At 28.5% G+C, this 20942-nt stretch overlaps 1 protein-coding gene across 1 annotated transcript; it reads left to right on the top strand.

Moving 5' to 3' along the window:
* Nucleotides 1-14584: 14584 nt before the first annotated feature.
* On the top strand, nucleotides 14585-17835 carry LOC108489753 (patatin-like protein 6). Its single transcript, XM_017794483.2, has 3 exons — nucleotides 14585-14921; nucleotides 15047-16322; nucleotides 17274-17835. The coding sequence occupies exons 2-3, from the start codon at nucleotides 15216-15218 to the stop codon at nucleotides 17550-17552; spliced, it is 1386 nt and encodes a 461-aa protein (XP_017649972.1). The 5' UTR covers nucleotides 14585-14921; nucleotides 15047-15215; the 3' UTR covers nucleotides 17553-17835.
* The last annotated feature ends 3107 nt before the right edge of the window (nucleotides 17836-20942 follow it).

Below are 20942 nucleotides of genomic sequence, written 5' to 3' on the forward strand. Positions count from 1 at the left end.
TTGTGAGGCGCTTTGCTTTCGGGCTCTCTTGAAAAGGGCTAAAAATCTGGTATTCGCGTGGCTCCAGCCACCGCCCTCGGTGGCTTTGTGCGATGATGGCGATGATGGGTTTCTTTTGAAACCCTAGCAGAGCACAAATGAAAATGGGGAAGAGGGGGCTACTCTCCTTCTGTTTGTTTTGCAGAAAAAAAAAAGGGAAGAAATAAAAGAGTAAAAAAATTTAATTTAAACAGCAGTACAAACGGACGCATTCTCCTATTAATATACAAAAGGGTTATTTATAACCCAGTCCCTCCACGTTCTCATTTGTCTTTATTTAATCCGCTTGCTTATTTTCCTTTTATTTTCAAATTTGGCCCCACGGATCTTGTAACATCTCGAAATAGAGCCTAAATGGAATAGTGGTTGCGAAACCACAAATCTGAGATAGAAAAGTTTATTTCAATTAATTTTTATGATTTACCGAGTGATTAGATGCATGTGTTAGAGTATTGATAAGAAATTTTATAGATTGCTTGTTTAATTTGCCTATTAGGGCTTATTTGCAGAAGTTGTTGTAACAGCCCGATTTAGGGCCTAAACAGAACGATGGTTTTAGAACCACAAATTTGAAGTCAAAAAATTTATTCCGATTAAGTTTTAAGGTTTATTTATTTATTAAAATATTGTGTAAAAATATCGTTAAGTAATTTTACTAATAAAGTGCTTAATTGGACTTTTAGGACTAAATTGCAAAAGCTGCAAAATATGTGTTCTAATTCATAAGTACTTGATTGAAATGGGGGTTTAAAAGAGGTCCTTAAATGGTAATTAGACCATTATATTTCGTTTGGACAAAAATGGGTATGAATAGTACAAAATTTTAAAGAAATGCCTTAAGGGCATTTTAGTCATTTGGTAATTAAAAGAAATAAAAAGGGAAAATAAAGCCAAAATTTACTCATCTTTTTCATGGAGGCCGAAATTAGCATGGGGGAAGCCATGGCTAGGGTTTTCAAGCTTTCCAAGCTCAATAGTAAGTCTGTTCTAGCCCCGTTTTTCAAGTTCTTTACGATTTTGGAATCCCGGTAACTTGATTAAGCTTATTCTAGCAATAATTTAAGCTAGGGTTCATATTTGGAAAAATACCCATAGGTGAAATGTGTTTATTTTGATGTTTTATGTTAGAACATGAAGGCTGAAATTATGTTAAACAACTTTTGCTAAGCAATTTTAAGCAAAACTGAGTAAAACGACTTAATCGGTAAAAGTTGTTATTGTTCATAACTATGTGTTAGAGTGAGAATTTGATGTTGCCATAGAAGGGAAAAATGATCATCATGTCATAAAACATAAGAATAAGGGATGAAGTTTAATTCCCGAGCCTAGGGGCAAAAGTGTAAATATGCAAAAGTTTAGGGGCAAAATTGTAATTTTTCAAAAGTTTGAGTTAAGGACTGTTTTGAATAGTACATTAATTAAATAAGTAAAATATGATGTTTTAGATCCTGGAAAACGAGATTTGAATCTAGAATGGGAGAAAAATCGAAAATCGAGAAAGTTGGTAAAATGGCCGTTTTTGTATCGAAGTAAGTTCATATGTATAATAAGCATTAATTTATGCATGTTTCAATGTAAAATTGATGTATTTACTATGATTTCCGAGGTGTTGAAAGTAAGTATAATTATGATGATTTAAATGTTCAATATTAATTCGACATGGAAATGAGAAAGTATGTAAGTTTGTATGTAAATAATACATTATCTTTATTATGTTTTTGTATTTCAGCATATTTTATGTATTGTAGCTGATTTTTGAATCATAATTAACTATTGGAAGTATGGAATCAAGTATTAGAAAGAGAGAGAAATCTCGGTTAAACCTTCAGAAAGATTGGATGATACAGATGGTATGTAGCTAGGTCACATGTATGGTGCTGAGTGCACAGCATGTGTACAAGAGAGCTAAGGGATATATGTAGCTGGGTCACATGCGCGGTTCCAGGTGAAGGACACCAAGAGAGCTACGAGATAAACTGGCTAGGTCACATGGGTGGTACTAAGTGTTCGCCATGTGTAAAAGAGAGCCAAAATTATGTGTACAATCGAGCTAGGTCACATGAGTGGTGCTAAGTGAAGGCCACTATGTGTACAAGAGAGCTTCGATTTTAAAGGTGGGCTGTATGCGATACCATCGCGTATCTGTTATTATTCCGAAGCGTTCAACTGGGAAATTGATTAAATGAAATTGTGTATGACTTTGTGATGATAAGTGTAAGTATATACGTGTGTAACTTAGGAGCAATATGCTCGATATGTGATTGGAAATTGGAAAGATTGTTATGGGAAAGTGATGAATACAATTGAAGTGTGAAAGATCAAAATTGACAATAAAACTGTTCAGGATAGTTGCAGTGACGTGAATCTAAAAATTTACCAAAAATAGTAGAAATTTAATCAGAGACTAAATGAGATATCAAAGTAGATCTTAATGAGTCTATTTTCATATAACAAAAACAGAGCAAGAAAAGGAATTCTATATTATAAGATATTTAAGTTTTTGAGAGACTGGTTCAGAATGACTACGTGATCCCCTGTTCTAACTTGAAAAAATCATTAAAAATTGTAAAAAAATAATTAGGGAATATAATTTATATGCTTGAAATCCTTAATGAGTCTAGTTTCAAATGAAATAAATTAGAACATCCTTTGAATTCTGTACAAGAAGAAAATTGATTCATAGTGAAGAGTAGTCAGAACAGTTGAGTAGTGAAACAGGGGTAACTTCAATGAATAAACTGTACTAATTGGCTGGACCAAAAATTCTGAAAATTTTATGGTAAGAATATATGTGAATCTAGTTTCAATGATAAATAATTTAGTTGCGGATACTCTGCTAGACAGCTTATTTTGGACCTGTTTATGATTGTAATAGTGAAAGTATGTGTGTTTGTGATGGTAATATTCCGGGAACATATTGTGACTTTGTTTAAAGTATGATAATGTATTTTTTATTAATATTTACATACTTACTTACTAAGCTATAATGCTTACTCCCTTCCTTTCATTTTTCCTATAGTGTCGAAGATGTTAGCTCGAGTTAGAGGTCACCGGAGGTTAAATCATACTATCAAACTATTGATCGATATATAAAGGTTTTAAAGTATTTTAAGTCTTTGGCATGTATGGAGACTCGTTTAATTGTTATTAAGTTCCTAGGAATTGGCTTAAAATACTGATTTATGTTATTTGAAGGTCTCTATTGTATAAAGTAATTTAATGTAGATAGTCTTGATTATGTTATTAATTAAATGATGCAATTTATGAATGTGCATGCTTGCCTATGTGTGTGGTTGAATTAAAGCATGATATGGGCCTTGTAAGCTCTTTTTAAGGGACAAATTATCTATGTTTGAAAAATTTTAAACTTTGATGAAATTTTATGTCTCGCTTTCAAATGATTACAAGTACTCAAGTGCGGTAATACCTCGTACCCTGTTCCGGCATCAGATACGGGTAAAGGGTGTTACAGATCTGCTCGATTATCATTTTGGTCCCAAACGCGTGGACGCAATGGATAACGGACACGTGTCCAGAAGCTGGATTTTTGCCCATCTAGTCCTCAAATCTTGCGTTTTTTTATTTCGACCCCCGTGCTCCTATTTTATCATTATTTTTGCTTTTAATTTTATTTTATTTCCAGTTTAATCCCTAAACAGTTTGATTTTCTTTGTTATTTCTTCCATCGTTTATTTATTCATTTTCTGCGCACATTATTTATTTTGGATTTAGGTGTTAATTCTTTAGATTTGTTTTATGAACCGTGTTCTAAATTTGCTTTACCAATTTTATTAAATTCACTTGTTTTATTTATTTTAAATCTTGTTGTATATTGACTATTAACTGCTATGTATTATCTACCTTAGAAACTGCTATGTATTATCTACCTTAGATATTGTTTTTATATAAGTCATTTGTTTTAAATCATTTTTACATGTTATGTATTTTTAAATCTTTACGTATGATATTTAGTTTAAACTACTTTATATAGTATTCATTCTTAAACTTTTATTTAGTATTCTTCTCAAATTGTTTTAACGTATGTCACTTTAAATATTTTTATATATATTAGTTACTTTACATTGTTTTATTTATTTCTTTTAAACTCTTTCACATATTATTATTATTATTATTACCATTATTTTTTTATTTTTTGGACTATTTATTATCATAAATTTATATATACTTTATTCTTAGACTCTTTTTATGGATTGTCTATTTCGAATTTTCATATATAATTCATCCTAAATACTTTATACATTATTTATTTTTATATTTATATTAAACCTTTTATCGTATGTATACTGCTTATATTAAGATTCCTTTTACATGTTTTAAACCTTTTGCATGTAATTTCAAAGTATTATATATTATATATTATATATTATATATTATATATTATATATTATATATTATATATTGTAAGTTGCCTTATTTTATTTAAAATCTTTTGTATATTAATTACTTGAATTGCTAACTTTAAATTGTTTTCATAGCTTCTATGTTAAGCCTTATATACATGGTATTTGTTTAAAATTATCTTATTATATCTTTTAAGTTATTTTATATTTAATTATTTATTTGTTTGTTTTTCTTTATGCTTATTAATGTTGCCATTACATGTTCTAGAAATCATTATTTATATCTCCATATTGTCAACATTCATCAACATTGTACCTAATTTACGTTTTACTACTCTGTGCTTTATGATATATTGCGTTTTATCTAGTTCAAATCATACCATATATCACGCTCCAACATATTTGTTTTGCTTCAAACAAAATAAATGCACATTGCTAAATATCGCACTCGTTTTTACTCAAATAAAGGCAATATTCTGTTTTTTGGAGTTTCGAAAGATCGTGCCTTACGTGTTGGGTTTCGATTTATTTCGTTTGACCCAAATGACCGAATATCCTTTTTAAATTTTCAATACATAAATTTTGGAAATTACGAGACGATTTTGGTATCGAAGGTTTGAAATATCGTGTCATACGTATTGGATGTGATATTTTATTTCTTCGAGACAAGAGAATCTTAATTGTTTCATACTATTGCATTCTTTTTGAGATTTTTAGACAAGGCAATATTTGGCGTTTGGAAATTTCGAGAAATTGTGCCCTACGTGTTAGGTTTCGATTCATTGTTTGACTAAACGATCGAATATCCTTTTTAAATTTTCAATACATAAATTTTGGAAATTACGAGACAATTTTGGTATCGAAGGTTGAAATATCGTGTCCTACGTGTTGGATGTGACATCGTATTTCTTCGAAACAAGAGAATCTTATTATCCAATTCAAGTTTTTCAAACATTCATATCAAGGGATCGTATTTTAAAATTTATTGCAAGACCTTTTCAAATTTTCAACATCAAGATATTAATTAATCAATTAGGTGCCAATTTAGGGCGTTACGAGGGTGCTAATCCTTCCTCATACGTAACCGACTCCCAAACCCGTTTTCTCAAACTTCTTAGACCAAAATCGTTGTTTTAGTAAATCGAAATGTTTTATTAAAATGACCAAATTTTTAGGTGATCCAATTGCACCTAAACCAAAAAGATTGGTGGCGACTCCCAATTTTCGTTTTCTTTTCAAAACCAAAGTCGATCCCCGTTTTTCCCAAAAAATGGTTTCGACAAGTTAGACCTAAATTTGAAAAATGGAGGGACTAAATTTCTAAAAATAAAAGTAGACTAAATTCTAAATTTAGGAAGAGTATAGAGAATTATGGTATAATTTAATATTTTTACAAATATTAAAGTTTGTTGAATCGTTGTAGAAAAATAAAAGGCGTAATAATTTATTTGGCCCTCCAACTTTATGAAAAAGTTATTATCCATTTAAATTTTTCATTTTTTTAGCCCTTAAACTTGTATTTTTTGTCAAATCACCCCAAAATGAATGAAAAGTTAATGTTTTTAAACTTCACTGATGTGGATTGCTAAGTGGATGACATGTCAGCATTTAATTCTTTTTTAAACTTAAAAAATTTTAAAAAATATTTTAAAAGTTTTAAATTATTAAAATATATCATATATATTTTTTAATATTTTTGAATTTTTAAAAAATTAATTAAATGTTGACAAATCATCCACGCAACAATCCACGTGTATGTCACATCAGGAAAGTTAATGACTTTCCCATCATTTGGGGGTGATTTGACAAAAATGTAAGTTCAAGGGTTAAAAGAGATAAAAAATTATATTAAGGGCCAAAATGAATTTTTTTTAAGTTGGAGGGCCAAGGAAAACATTATACCAAAATAAAATATAACTATTACTAGCAATTTAAGTCTAACACTCCCCCCATTCCCTGGCTTAATAAATGCCATTAACACTCCCACCCACACGTGCACACATCACCACAGCTGTTTTTGTACCTGGCTTTTTAATTAGTAAAATAACTCTTAGTTTTATTAAAGAATAAAAAAATTACTTAGTAAAAAATCGAAAATTTAATTAAGTTTTTATGAAAAATGTATAACGATATTTTTAATTAATGAATATGAAATAAAAAATAATATAGGTAATTTTAAATAAGTTTGAGTTAAGATGAGTTTAAATAAAATCTGATGCTTATATTTCGATTGGGTGGGACTAAGCTTGGAAAACTAAGTATGATATTGATACCATATATAAACTCAACTCAATTTCGATTTTATCCAATTTATGAAGACCTTTTCTTCAATGTAATTATCGTTATTTATTTATTTACAAAGGCAGATTTTTAATATATCTTTAAATTTTTTAAAAATTTTAATTAGCCTCCTCAAAATTTTTAAAATTTACTATTAAGTGGTAGAATTTTTTTTAAAAAAATAAATTGGAGTCTTTTTTTTAATTTTCATAAAATCTCTAAAATTTTTAATTAGACTTATCAAAATTTTTAGAAATTCTCACTAAAACCTTCAAAACTTTTAAAAATTTTAATTAAACCTCCCAAAACTTAATGCTAAACATGTACAATAAAAAAATATTATAAACAATAAAATTAGAATCAGGTTTTTGGATATCATATTTTAAAAATAGTGAAAAAAACAACTAAAATAATTTTATGTTGAATTGAAAATTTTGACATGCTTTAAATTGAATTTGCAACAATGCTTTAAATTGAATTTGCAACAATCTCCCTTCACTTAATTGTTTTTTAGAAAAAATATATTTGGGGTTTTATATGAATTGTAATAGAGATTATTGTAACCCATTGAATTAAATTGAAGGACACAATGATTCCATTGTGTTAAGACTATAGCAAAAAGAAAAAGAGTTGAATTTGGAGGTTAGTTGGTGTCAACTAAAATATTCCAATACAAGGTTAGTTTTCCTAATAAAAAGCTTGTGATTTTGATAAATCCCACTTCATTCTAATCATGCTTATAGAGACCATCTACCGTAATTAGTGGACTAAATGCCTTTTGTCTTACAAGTTATTAATCATCAAAGACCATATCCAAGTAGTTAGTGGACTAAAGGAAGTAATTTAAAAAAAAAAATCTGTTAGTCAAGTGTTTAAAGAAAGGTTATAACTTATAAACACGAATATTTCAAAGATTTCTTGTGAAAGAGTTAAGTTTACTCAATCAATTTAGTAGTGAGAGTTTTAGTAGTACTTTAAGAATTTTATGAATTTGTTGATAATATATAGTGTTAGAAGCAACGGTCGATGTAGTTCATGCGATTTTGTCAAGAGTTATTAAAGGAGGATTCAAGGAGGACTTGAGAGATGAAGGGGAGTTTGAATGGTGAAGAAGGGCTAGACTCTTCTTAGAGGAGGAAGTAGTTTATATAGAAGAAGAGTCAGGAGTGGGCTCGTGTACAAGTGATCTAACCCTAAGGTTGATCGTAGAGCTAAGGAAAGCCTTGTTAGGCCATATCTTAATAGTATCATATGGAGTTCGTAGTAAAATTATGAAAGGTTTTATTGAAAGTGATAGAACGAATCTTTGAGTGAGCCTTGATGGAACTTGACATCGAGATTTCATTTTTCGATGGTGCATGTGAGGGGTGCATGGTAATCTTAAGTTGAACAAGTTGTTCCATGGGCAAATCCTTCTTGGTTAAAGCAATTGAATCAACGAAGCTCTTTCAATGATATGATTAAATATAACTAGAGCTATAAATAAATACAACGTTCGATAAATAATTTGAGTTTATTTGTGTATGTTCATTTGTTAAGTTAAATGAATAAATATGAATAAGATTTTTAAGCTTGTTTTTAAATGAACCGAACACAAACAAAGTACGCTCAATTCATTTATATTCATGAACAATCTTATTTATGTTCAATTAAAGCTCATTTAATAAATCAAACTTGTTTTTATTGTTCGATTATTTTAAGTAATATTATTATGGTTTTTTGTGCTTATTTAATTTACTTATAGTATTTTTTATTCATTAATATTGTTTATGAACGTTAATGTTCACAAACAAATTCATCTAACTTAATATATATATATATATATATATATATATAAACACCCATAATTAAAAAAAAAACGAAGAAAGGATGAACACAATTTTAAAATTATTAACAAATATGAGTCAAAACACGAACAACAGATCTGGGTTTTGTATATAACATGGAATCAAACCATGTTTCAATTGTGAATATAACCTATTAGATTCAATAGTGGTGGTTCCTTAAAGTCAATATTAGCATGCCATTCTTCATCATTAACATTAAGCTTAACACCAATACTAAAGCTCTGGAAATTGATGATAATAACAAAAGGATAAGAACACTGATTTTGTTGCGTGAAGGAAAGCAAAATGTGGAACTTGCCTTTTTCCTCCTTTTTTTTATTATTAATTTTGGATTATTCTTTTTTCCCTTTTTTTTAAAAATGATATTCATTATTTGATTATATATAATAAAAAAAACATGTTGAGCATGAGTAGTTGCGTTAATCAAATTTAGAATTATAAAATTGAGAATACAAGTGTTGATGGATAAGATTAAATTAAGTTGGTTTGATTTTTTTTTTTCCAAAATTTATACCTACACCTCAATTATATCATATTTATTATTAAATATTTTTTAAATAATATAATTAAATTATTCATAATAAATTTGGACTTAATTGGATGGCTAAACATGGACCATAAAAGGTCCTTTCAGATTAAAATTGAAATTTGAAAGAAAAATGACATTCATGTTTTATATATATATATATATAACAAATTTTGTTGAATAAAACTTCTTGCAAATTATGCTGTTGTATTATGTTGAAGGAGTCCTATGGTGAACTCCCTATTCAGTGCCTTTTCCATTATATATATATATATTAAAAGTAGGGTCTAAAGTATCTTTCTCATGCTGTTACATGTCACATATTTGATTTTCCTTTTAACATTTTATAAAAGTGGTTAATTTTTAATTTTAATCTTTTTAATATGTTTAAATTGAGATTTAATCCTTATACATTAATTTTTAAACATAATTTGATCTTTATATTCTTATAATGTTTTAAATTAGTTAAAATTTTATAATATAATTAATTAGTTCATATAGTTAATATCATTAACTTTTCAATTAAAATATTACATGGTTATAAATAATTTGAAAGTAGATTTATAAATCTAAAACATATAGAGATTAAATTATTGAAAATAAAATAGTAAGATTAAATTTCAAATGTTTGAAATGTAGAGCCTTAAAGTCATGATATCAGACCAATTGACATGCAAACCAATAAGACTGGTTGAAGAAAGCTAAAAACTGATTGAACTGTGTTTTTTTTTTAAATATTTTTTTCTTTTTTAATGGTCTATTCAATTGAACCATACAAACTAGTGATCTAATCAATTTGATCACAGGTTTAGTTTTGAAAATCTTGCTTGAAGTATATTTTAGTTTTCAAAATTTTACTTTATAATTTCATATAAACAAATAATCAAATCAATGTAAAGCATAAATAGAAAATATTAATTATTTATAAAAATAGTATTTAAAAGTTTTTAATAAAATGATGCAATAACATATGCTTTAAAAATATTTAAAGTAAATTATATATATATATATATATAATTTTATACAAAAGCTAATTGAAATTACAAGAAGATAATGGACTTTTTTTTAAATCTAATCTTCATGTGATATTATTATTTATTACCTAAAAATCTTAGAAGGAGCCTCTCACAACTTTCCCTTTATTTATTAAACTTTATTTAATTGATTGAAAATGTCAAAAAACAAAATAAATAGAGAAAAATAAAATAGGAAGGATTGAATTGATTGAAGAGGACTTCACGTCATGAACAGTCTCTCTCAAATCATTTGCCTTCCTCTTAAAATTACTTTGTTGCTACAATTACTCATTTTAAAAGGTCAATTTTGCTATTGGTAAAATATTATTTGGAGGAGGAGAAATAAATTTTGAAAATTTTAATTTTATGGAAAATAATATTTTAATTTGTTCAAAAATATTATTCATACTTGTATTATGTATACAGGGTAACACGAGATGGGCAAGGCCTAAGCCTCACTAAAATAGAAATTGTTATTTTAATCTTTTCAAATTTATAAAAATTTTAAGTGGTAAAATTGCATTTTATTTCTCAAAATGATAAAATTTTGATTTAATTTTTAAAAATTAAAAAGATAAAAATTGTATTTTAGCTTTCATAAAAATATATAATTTAATTTCGGCCTCCGGAAATATTTTTAGCTTTGCCCTTACATGCATAAATTGTAGATTTAGTCTATGGTCAATTGTAGTCATTGTGCTTTTCGAATTGTTCAATGCTACTCCATATACTTTTTAAATTTTAAAATTTCAATTCTGACCTAAACCGTAGCCGTTAACTTCATTAAAGTTATGTCAAATTACACTGTTGGTCCCATAAATTGTGAGTTTAGTCCCTATTCTTCAATTTAATCAATTTTAGTTTTTATACTTTTTTCGAATTTTAAAATTTTAATCCCAACTCAAATGATAATTATTAAATCCATTAACTAAAGTAACATGACTTGTTCTATGAATATGATGTGAAAATAGCAACTTGGCATGGTATTACACATTTAATAATATGTTTGTTACATAATATTTTAAGAATAGTAAAATTTAAAACTTAACAAATTTAACAACTATTATTTAGTCATGACAAAATAAATTAAAATTAGAAAAATATAAAAATTAAAAATAATTAAATTAAAATACAATAATTAAATCCAAGATTTACCTTCTAATAACAAACGGTATTATTTATGGAATTTAGAATTTTTATCAATAAAATAAAAAGTCTCTTTAGCTTAACAAGTTATACAATCATATGTCACGCATGGCTAAAATTTATAAAATATCCATGCCTTATCTTTTGGGTTATAAAAGCAAGTATATAATTTTTTTTTTTAAAAAAAAAATTGGGAATAATTTAACTGTGAATTTAGATAGACGGTACGGTACGGTATGATGTGTTTAGTTTATTTTTTGTTACGCCACAATATCGCTATAGTATCTAATCTTACTGACGCATCTATTTTTACACTAATCGTAAGTAAACGTACCTTAAATTATTTTATAAATAATCCTAATAATTGTTTATTTCATATAAAATAATTTTTTTAGCAATAAAAACTTTTGACAATTTCAAACAAAATAAATAAAATTTTGTTTCTAACAAAAATGTGATGTATTTTTGTGATTGATGAAGAAGCAATAGCAAAATAACAATGTCAGCAAATATACTTTATTATGTCCATATAGGTAACTTGAGTTACTAAATTACTTCAATTTTAAAACTAACTTAAAAGTATCTTTATCCTACCACTGTGTTTTATTCAACAATAAATTTGATATGAGATTATGACATAAGCATAGGAGGGCTAATTCTTTTTGCGACAAGATTTTTAAGTGTCGTATATTTAAAATCCGTTGACTATTCAATAAATTTGGTATTGTCGTATGACTCTGTTGAAAGTTCGAGTTGAAGGTGGATTTTATATAGGGAAAGTGCTTCGTCGGACAAACGCATAATCACATACAAAAGAAATGGTAGTCATTTGCCAATGGTAATAGTTTGAATCCAAGCCTCAAATGATATTAATGGGGTGACAGACGCAGGAGCGAAATTAGGGGAGGTTCACAAAGGCCCGGCACTTCCTTAAAATGAAAAAATTTTCATTTAGGACTTTTAAAAATTTTAAAATTTAAATTAATAAATATAAAATTACACTTTGACCCTTTAAAAGTATAAAATTTTGATTAATCCTTTAAAAATTATAAAATATGAATTATTAAAATAATAAAATTATATTTTTACCATCATAAAATTTATAATTTTTGCTCAATCCAACAAAAAGTTTTGGCTCGATAAACCCTTATCTCCAACTTGAACTTCCAGAAGAGTTAGAGAAAAAAAATCCCAACTCAATCTAGAATAATATTGACCATTGACTCTCATAAACAACAATAAGGTTAAAATATTAAAAGAAGTTTCACTTTTTTTTAAAAATAACTACCTATAATAACTGATTATTTAGATAGAAATTAGAAGTTCCTTATTTAAACAAAATTTAAAATATATACATATATAATAGTAGATCCATTTTAAATATATATATATATATATATATATATAATAAATTTAATATATTATTTGGTAGTCGAGTTTGACATTTTTTAGTGTGCTACCTATATGTTGGTATCTAAAGGTAAACAATGTTAATTTTTAGTGTATAATTTTTATTTTAGGGTTAATTGATGAAAATTAATTGCTAACACAATTAAGATTGAATTTTCATAATTTTGTTAATAGAATAAATTTAGTGTTAATTCGAATTTGTTTAATTTTATCTTTAATTTGTAATATACAATCTGATGAATATGATTTAATTCGAGTTATAAGGTTGATTTATTGAAAGTTAATTGTTAATATTATTAGCTAATTATGTATTTCCATCTAATTAACTTTAAAACTCGAATTATACACTAAAAAGTTAACATTATTACCTTTAGAAACCAAATATATAACTTTTATCAAATATATGTACCAAATTGGAAAAAATTCAAACTCATAACAAATTATGTCTTAAGTGAATATAATATCAACACAACAAATTAAAAACAAAAGGGCTTAATATAACATTTAATACCTGAACTTGACATTTTTTTCCTAATTTAGTACCTAAACTTGACACTTTTTCTTAAGTTAGTACATAATCTTTTTGAGGTCCAATTTGGTACCTGAACTTAACTCTTTTTCTTAATTTGATACCTAATCTTTTTTTTGTTCGGTTTGGTACTTGTCAAATGGTTTACAAACTACTCAAATATGCTAAAAATGTTATTTTTTATGAGATAGCAAAAATAATCAATGTATGCCAGACATGTGACAGATATGATGTTTTATTGTATTTTATACGTTCAATTACTTTTAGTTTTAATTAATTAATTATTTTATTAACTAAAAATAATGAATTTCTTTTAATTTGGGGTTTTAATTTTTTCTTATCTAATATTAATTTGTTAAACATAGCTCGATACTTATTTTTAAACAAAATTTCCTCTAATACTGACACTATTTTTGTAGCATAAAATTTTTTTTAACACCATTAGTATTTTACGTAATTTGTATAACATTTAATAAATTTAAGTACTAAATTGAACCTAAAAAAAGCTTAGGTACCAAATTAAGAAGACAAAAAGCCAAGTTCAACTACCAAATTGAGCCCAAAAAAGTTTAAGTACCAAATTAGGAAAAAATTGTCAAGTTTAGATACCAAATTGGGCAAAAAAAAAGGTTAGGTATCAAATTAGAAAATTTAGGTACTAAATGTTATATTAAGCCAAAAAAATGTATAAAAGTTTTGTTATAGGGTGAGCCATTGAGTATTAATTAAGTAGGCATGTTTTTAATTTATTTTCCATGGATTTGTGCATGCTTAGAATTTGTACAATAATTACTCATAAATAAAGACTTCTAAAAATGGGAATAAAAATTTGTCAATTCAATTCAATTAATTAAATTAAAGAATTTAAATATTATATTTTAAAGGTTTGTAACGTACACCCTTTGGAATTCAACCCTACAATAAAACGGCCAAATCGTAAATAAATATTAATTTATTTAATCACAACTTTAGTCAAATTGTTGACCACCTTGTCCCCCCAAAACAATAATTTTCACTGCTTTACTCCATTAGTTTTCACAGCACAGTAAAAGAGTTTAAAAAGGAAAACACTTTTTCCTCCCACTCTTCAAATATTTGACCCCACAAGCTCTTTTTTATCCAAAATGGAAACCCACTTTTTGACACAAAGGGTAAATTTGTCCATCAAAAGTTCATATGTTTTTGGCCATAATTAGTGGTGCTCCTCCATTCTTTTGCCGACGGTGGTGGCGCCTTGGCCCCACGCGGTTAACGACAAGCGCGCGAGATTAAAAAAATAAAATTATCTATAGCTATATATTTTAACTTATTTTGACCGTTGATCACGGACCAATAGTATCGAAACATGTCGACCGTTAGATCAAAAACCAACGAACAATTACTTCCGTTGGTTTACCCATTTTTTTAATTCACGAAATGGTAAAAAAATGAGCTTATATTTAAATGCATAACTTACAAGGCTAAAATGGAACAGACATCCTCTGAAAGCAAACTGCTGCTATTGTTCTTGCCTTTGCCTCCTTCCCTTTCTTATTTCTGGGTTCTTTTCTTTGTCTTGTTTTGGGGTTTTGGCTTTCTTTTTCGACGGCTACTTATGTTGTCTTTGATGCTCAATTAACGAAATAGAAAATTTTGTGATCTCTCGAAGTGCAAAAGCTTGAATTTGAAGAAGAATTCGATTTTCTTTTTAATTTTTTTTTGCTTTTTATTATGAAGATAACGATTTAGAAGCTGGTAAATGTTGGTTGAACCTTCTTTTCAAATAAGGTGATACTTACTTCGGGGAATTTTTTTTTTCATTTTTATACTACTGATTTTATTATTATTCGCTGTTAATTTTGTTATTGTTTTGAAGCTAAACTCACCAAAATTTTTATTTTTCATTTTGGCAGACGAAAATTTTCAGGTGAGAAAGTGGCGTTAATCTCAAGGTTGTCGAAAAAAGAAATAGCAATTAATCGGAGTATGCAAAAAAAATAGTTTGACTTCATATAAAAAAGGGTTTTTTTTTCTTTTTTCTTTTTGGTGTTTGGATTTTGGGTTTTTTTGAGTGTTTTGATAATGTCGTCGACTACTTCGTCGGAGATGCAAGAACCGAGCATCGAGACTGATAAATTAAGTTACGAAATCTTTTCGATTCTTGAAAGTAAGTTTTTGTTTGGCTACGATGATCAGCAGAAGCTATGGATTCCGAAACCGATCTCGCCGGCATCTGAATCGCTGCCGTTGGTTCAACCGGGCGATGAGAATCCGATGTCGGCGATCAAGAACCAGAGGGGTAAAATATGTATTTTGAGTATCGACAGCGGCGGCATGCGGGGAATTCTGAGCGGTAAAGCTTTGGCTTATCTCGAACACGCGTTGAAATCCAAGTCGGGTAATCCAAATGCTCGAATCGCCGATTTTTTCGACGTGGCCGCCGGTTCTGGCGTCGGTGGTATCTTCACCGCCATGCTTTTCGCCACCAAAGATAACAGCCGCCCGATTTTTACCGCCGAGGAGACGTGGCGGTTCCTTGCTGAGAATGGGAAGCGGATGTACAGGTCCGGGAAAGGTAAAAACGGCGGTATTTTAAACAAGTTTTTTAAAAACGGTTCGACCGGGCCAAGTTCGACCGGTTTGGAAAAGGCGGTGAAGGAGACGTTCACGGCGGACGGAAGGAGTTTGACGTTGAAGGATACACTGAAACCGGTTTTGATCCCGTGTTACGATCTTTCCAGTACGGCGCCGTTCCTGTTCTCGAGGGCGGACGCCTTGGAGACGGACAGTTTCGATTTCCCATTATGGGAGGTTTGTCGTGCCACGTCGGCAGAACCGGGATTATTCGAACCGGTCAAGATGCAGTCTGTAGATGGTCAAACTAGTTGCGTGGCGGTTGATGGTGGGTTGGCAATGAGCAACCCGACCGCCGCCGCAATTACGCACGTGTTGCATAATAAACAGGAGTTTCCTTTTGTTAGAGGGGTCGAGGATATATTAGTGTTGTCACTGGGGACCGGTTCGCTACTCGAGATAAGCTACGAATATGAAAAAGTCAAGAATTGGAAGGTCAAGGATTGGGCTAAACCGATGGCTCGAATATCCGGTGACGGCTCAGCCGACTCGGTGGACCAAGCAGTTGCCATGGCTTTCGGACACTGCAGAAGCAGCAATTACGTAAGAATTCAGGTATTCTATCTCAGTCTCACAACTCACAACTTTTATCTTTTTTATTCCCATACATGAATGTTGAGAAAATAGACAGTTAAAACTTCGGTCTTTGGTCCTTTCCAAGACAATGGAAACCAGGCTGGTAATAGGAGTCTTTGTCTTTTACACTTTGGAATTCTTGAAGTAGGGGTTCAATGGGGGCCATTCATGCTTTCTGATTTCCCATTTTTTCCTTATTGTTGTTTACTGCTAAGCTAAGTAATTCTGGATTTTATAGATACCAATTGACATTTCTTTGAAAATGGGGACCTAAAGCAGCCGTTGAATTGTCTAAGAATTTCTTTTTTCTTGTAATAGAAAAGTTTTGTTTAGTTCTCCAAGTTATTGAATAATATAGGAATGTTTTCAACACTTGAGAAAAAAAAGGACCTGCGATTGAGGGGGGTTGTTTGTAAGAAGTAAAAGCTTGTATGGGGACATCATTTGAGTAAAGCTAAAAATATGCCGTTTATGATTTCACGTCCCTATATCTAGTATAGCGTGGCAAACATGCAATTCTATAATTAAATTTGGTCCTGGGTTCAATTCGATACACCAGGATATTTGGATTCGGATTCGGGTGTGAGTGTTGGTTTTTATGATTTTTAACCTACCCATAAAGGTGTTGAGGAAAATAAATATTAAGTGGTGGAGTCCCTTAATAATTTGGTCCCTTCATTTATTTATTTCTCTTCCCCTGTCCTTCTGTTCAGTTTTGTTGATTGAAAACAGGCTCTTTTTTTTTTTAGTATTTAATTTACTTTTTGTACAAACCTTAATTGTTTGCTTGCGAACCTAGAAAGATTGGAGTTTTCATTTATTTCTTCCCTAAAATATTTAAAATTGATATAGAAACCCTAAACCTGATAGATGAAAATCAACATTGCATCTTCATTATAATTTTCTGAAATGAAATATTTGGTGCGACAGGCAAATGGGACCAGTTTAGGACAGTGTGGCCCAAACGTAGACACAGACCCCAGCCCCAGCAACGTAAAGATGCTGATCGCCATAGCCGAGGAAATGCTGAAGCAGAAGAACGTAGAGTCCGTGTTGTTCGGAGGCAAAAGGCTGGCCGACCAAACCAACTTCGAGAAACTCGATGGTTTCGCCGCTCAACTCGTGCTTGAACATCAGAGGCGGAGTTGTAGGATTGCTCCCACTGTCGCTTTCAAGCAACCTAATAACCCTAAACCCACCACCCCTTAAGAAAATTTTCATAATTTTCTCGAGAAAATTTGTACCAAATATAATTTATATAAATATATAAAAAAAAAAGGTATGCTTTTCTTTTCATTCCATGCATTACTATAGTAGTGTTATATACATATATATATATATATTTATTTATTTTAATGTTTGTTCAAAGAAAGCATCTTAAAGAGTGGACCCTTTTAATTAATAGAAATGATCAAATGGGGACATTTGGTTTTATTAGGGCAGATGCTGACATTTTTATTATGTTATAAAGTTATGGAATGAGTTTTGATGATTTTGTCAAACGTAATTATTATTATTTTTGTATACATGTCATAATTCAATGTGACCCATTGTATCAAGGTTTAACTCAATTTATTTATCCAATCTAGTACTTTTTTTTTTTATGTAATATATGACCATTTTGACGTTTTTTACTCAAAATCCAAACTTACTTTTTCAACTCTTCAAATGTCTTTTTCAAGTGGAAGGTAGACCATTTCCATACCAATACAATTTCTCAAAAGGGTGGCTAACATATATCACTTTGTTGTACTCAATTTAAAAGAAGTTTTTAAAGTGTGGAGAATTTTTTAACAGTAGTTAATATTGTTTTGAGCACCATGCTCACCAAAAAAAATGGGATTTAAACTCATGCTCTTATATGATATTTCTGGATAAGATAAATATCACCCGAGGATAAAATCAAGCATAAATATTTCTTATATTATTAACTTCTTACGGATCCATCTTTCCTCAACAAACCTTAATATTAATTATTACATAGTGTTTTGCAAGGCTTGAATTGCCATTTCATGTATATGATTCAAAGAAAAAAAAAAAGAACAGTGAGGGAAACAGTGATGTGGGGAAGACAGCTCCCAGTGCTGTCTGTCTACCGACACTTGTGGCTTTGAAAGAATGAAATGGTAATTTAGTCATTTTATGGGGACAAATCTCTCATTGAATATATATGTAATAAAGGAAGAAAAAAAAATGAGAAAAGGTCTGTCCGATTCCGTAGTCCTGATAAAAGGGTTTGCCTCTTTGAGTCTTGTGATCATGTTATTCTTGAAAAGCTTCAAATTCTTTTTCCTCAATTAATTTTTTTATTTTATATTTAATTTGATCTATATAGCTGATAAAAGATATGCTAATATATAATTTTTTTATTTTTAATTATATAAAAAGTTTCAATTTTTATTTATGAAAATTTTATTTTAGTTTAATTATATATTTTTAAAAGTAAATGTCTAAGTCAATTTATTTAATCGTTAAACTTCAAAAATTACAAAATAATTCTTAAATTATTTGAAATCTTTCGTTTAAGTCATTAAATTACTATTTTTTTTGAAAAGTTTGACTAACAAACTTTAATTGACAATCAGACGATTGATACAGTAAATCAATATCCATCGATGAGTAAAAAAATATACATCTCAAATCTAAATCGATCTGACAGAAAGTATCAAAGATCAGAAAAAAAATAGATGTTTGTATATTAATTCGCAGATTTGTGATGTTCAAAGATATTTTATAGAAAAAAGATTGATCTATAAAAGAGAATGGAAAAGATAGCTTTAGATTGGTGCATATGCAAATAGAAAAAAATCATATATCAACGATTTTAACAGTCTAATAACTTAAAATTAAGTAACTTTTAAAAATTAAGTTATCAAAACATAAATTTATTAACCATAGGAGTTAGGTCAGATGACACATGTCTCTCTTATCTTAATCAGTAGTTAAAAATTTGATCATCACTTTAAATATGAAGTAATTTTAAAACTTATAACTAACATTTACTTCCTTAATGTTCCTCCAAAATACATAAAATTAATTATTCAACTCACTTTAGTAAACATATTTGAAAAAAAAATCAATAATTTAGTGATGGTTGGAGTAATGTTGATCCAAAAGAAAATAAAATATATGGGCAGCTTTTACTTTATGGAAGTGAGATATTAAGGTACTGTAAACAAAAAGGTTTGGGGGAGAGATCTCAGTGGGATACTTTGCCTGCTACACGACACGCATCATTTATCTACTCCACCTTTCTAACATCGAGTGGTCGGTCATAAATTTTTTAAATAAAACGAATATATATATATATATATATATATATATGTGATATTGCATCAATGAAAAAATTAATTTATGTAGTCTTAATAAATTTAAATTTAAATTATTATATTTTTACTTTTTAGAATTTAATCTTTATATTTTTAGATTTTAAAATTTAAATTTAATTATTAATATTAATAATTTTTTGATTAAATTTATTGAGGTGATATTTTTAAAAATACTTATAATAATTATATAATTAAAAATAGAGTTTTAATAAATTTGAATTTAAATAAATCTTAAAATTTAAAATTAAAATGTAAAAGATTAATTTCTGAAAATATAAATACATAGATTAAATTCTATATTTATATATTTTAACGATATAAAAATTGAACCAAAGGTGTGAAATCTATTTTTTTTTATGTATAAAATCAAATTAATGAAAAGAATAACATAGAAAAAGAAAGACCTTTTCCCATCTTATATTCCCTACCCAAATTGTTTTCCTTAAATTATTCCTTCCATTTCTCTACCAATTCTTATATAATATGTACACCAAAATTATTTGCTTCATTATAAACTTTGGGTATCAAACTTTCTTTTACTATTTATAAAAATTAATCTTTCAGAGTTTGTAACTAACATGCTACTAGGGCGAATTTGAGAGGATTCTATTTTTTCATCGGGCTCGGGAAAAGATCAAAAGTTTTAAGTGACTGATCCGGCAAAACAATTCAAAAGATAAAAAAGTATCATTAATTTCTTCATACTCGTTACAAGCTCAAAGTACCGTTTGTACAAATAAGAATCCCTTCGTTATATGATTTCTTCTTCATATAGATAAAAATAGGATCTAATGGGCAATTACTTAGAAGTACATTTTGTACAGCAGTCCTTCCTATATGATAGAAAAGGATCCCGTGATCCTGTACTGATCTTACCCTTGCCCCGAATGAAAGTCATGCAATTTAATCTTTTTATGAATTATGAAATTTTAAGTTAATATATAATAAAATTATACTTTAGCCTCTTAAAATGAAAAAAAATATTTAGTCCAATGATGAAATCATAAATTAATAAACGATAAAATTATATATTAACCTTTCAAAAATTATAATTCAATTTTGACACTCACTAAACAAATTTCTAGATTCACCCTTACTTAATAATAATGTTGTCCTCCAAAGTTTGAATCCAAGTCCTCCTATTAATAGTACAATATGTCTTATCATTTCATTTAATACTTAAGTATAACAACTTTAAATCCAAACATAAACCCTAAAATTGACATAAAAATTCAAAAATTAAAAAAACTCCATAAACTAAAGTGGATAA

Source organism: Gossypium arboreum, chromosome 10 (assembly GCF_025698485.1).
Source record: "Gossypium arboreum isolate Shixiya-1 chromosome 10, ASM2569848v2, whole genome shotgun sequence".
NCBI lineage: Eukaryota > Viridiplantae > Streptophyta > Magnoliopsida > Malvales > Malvaceae > Gossypium > Gossypium arboreum.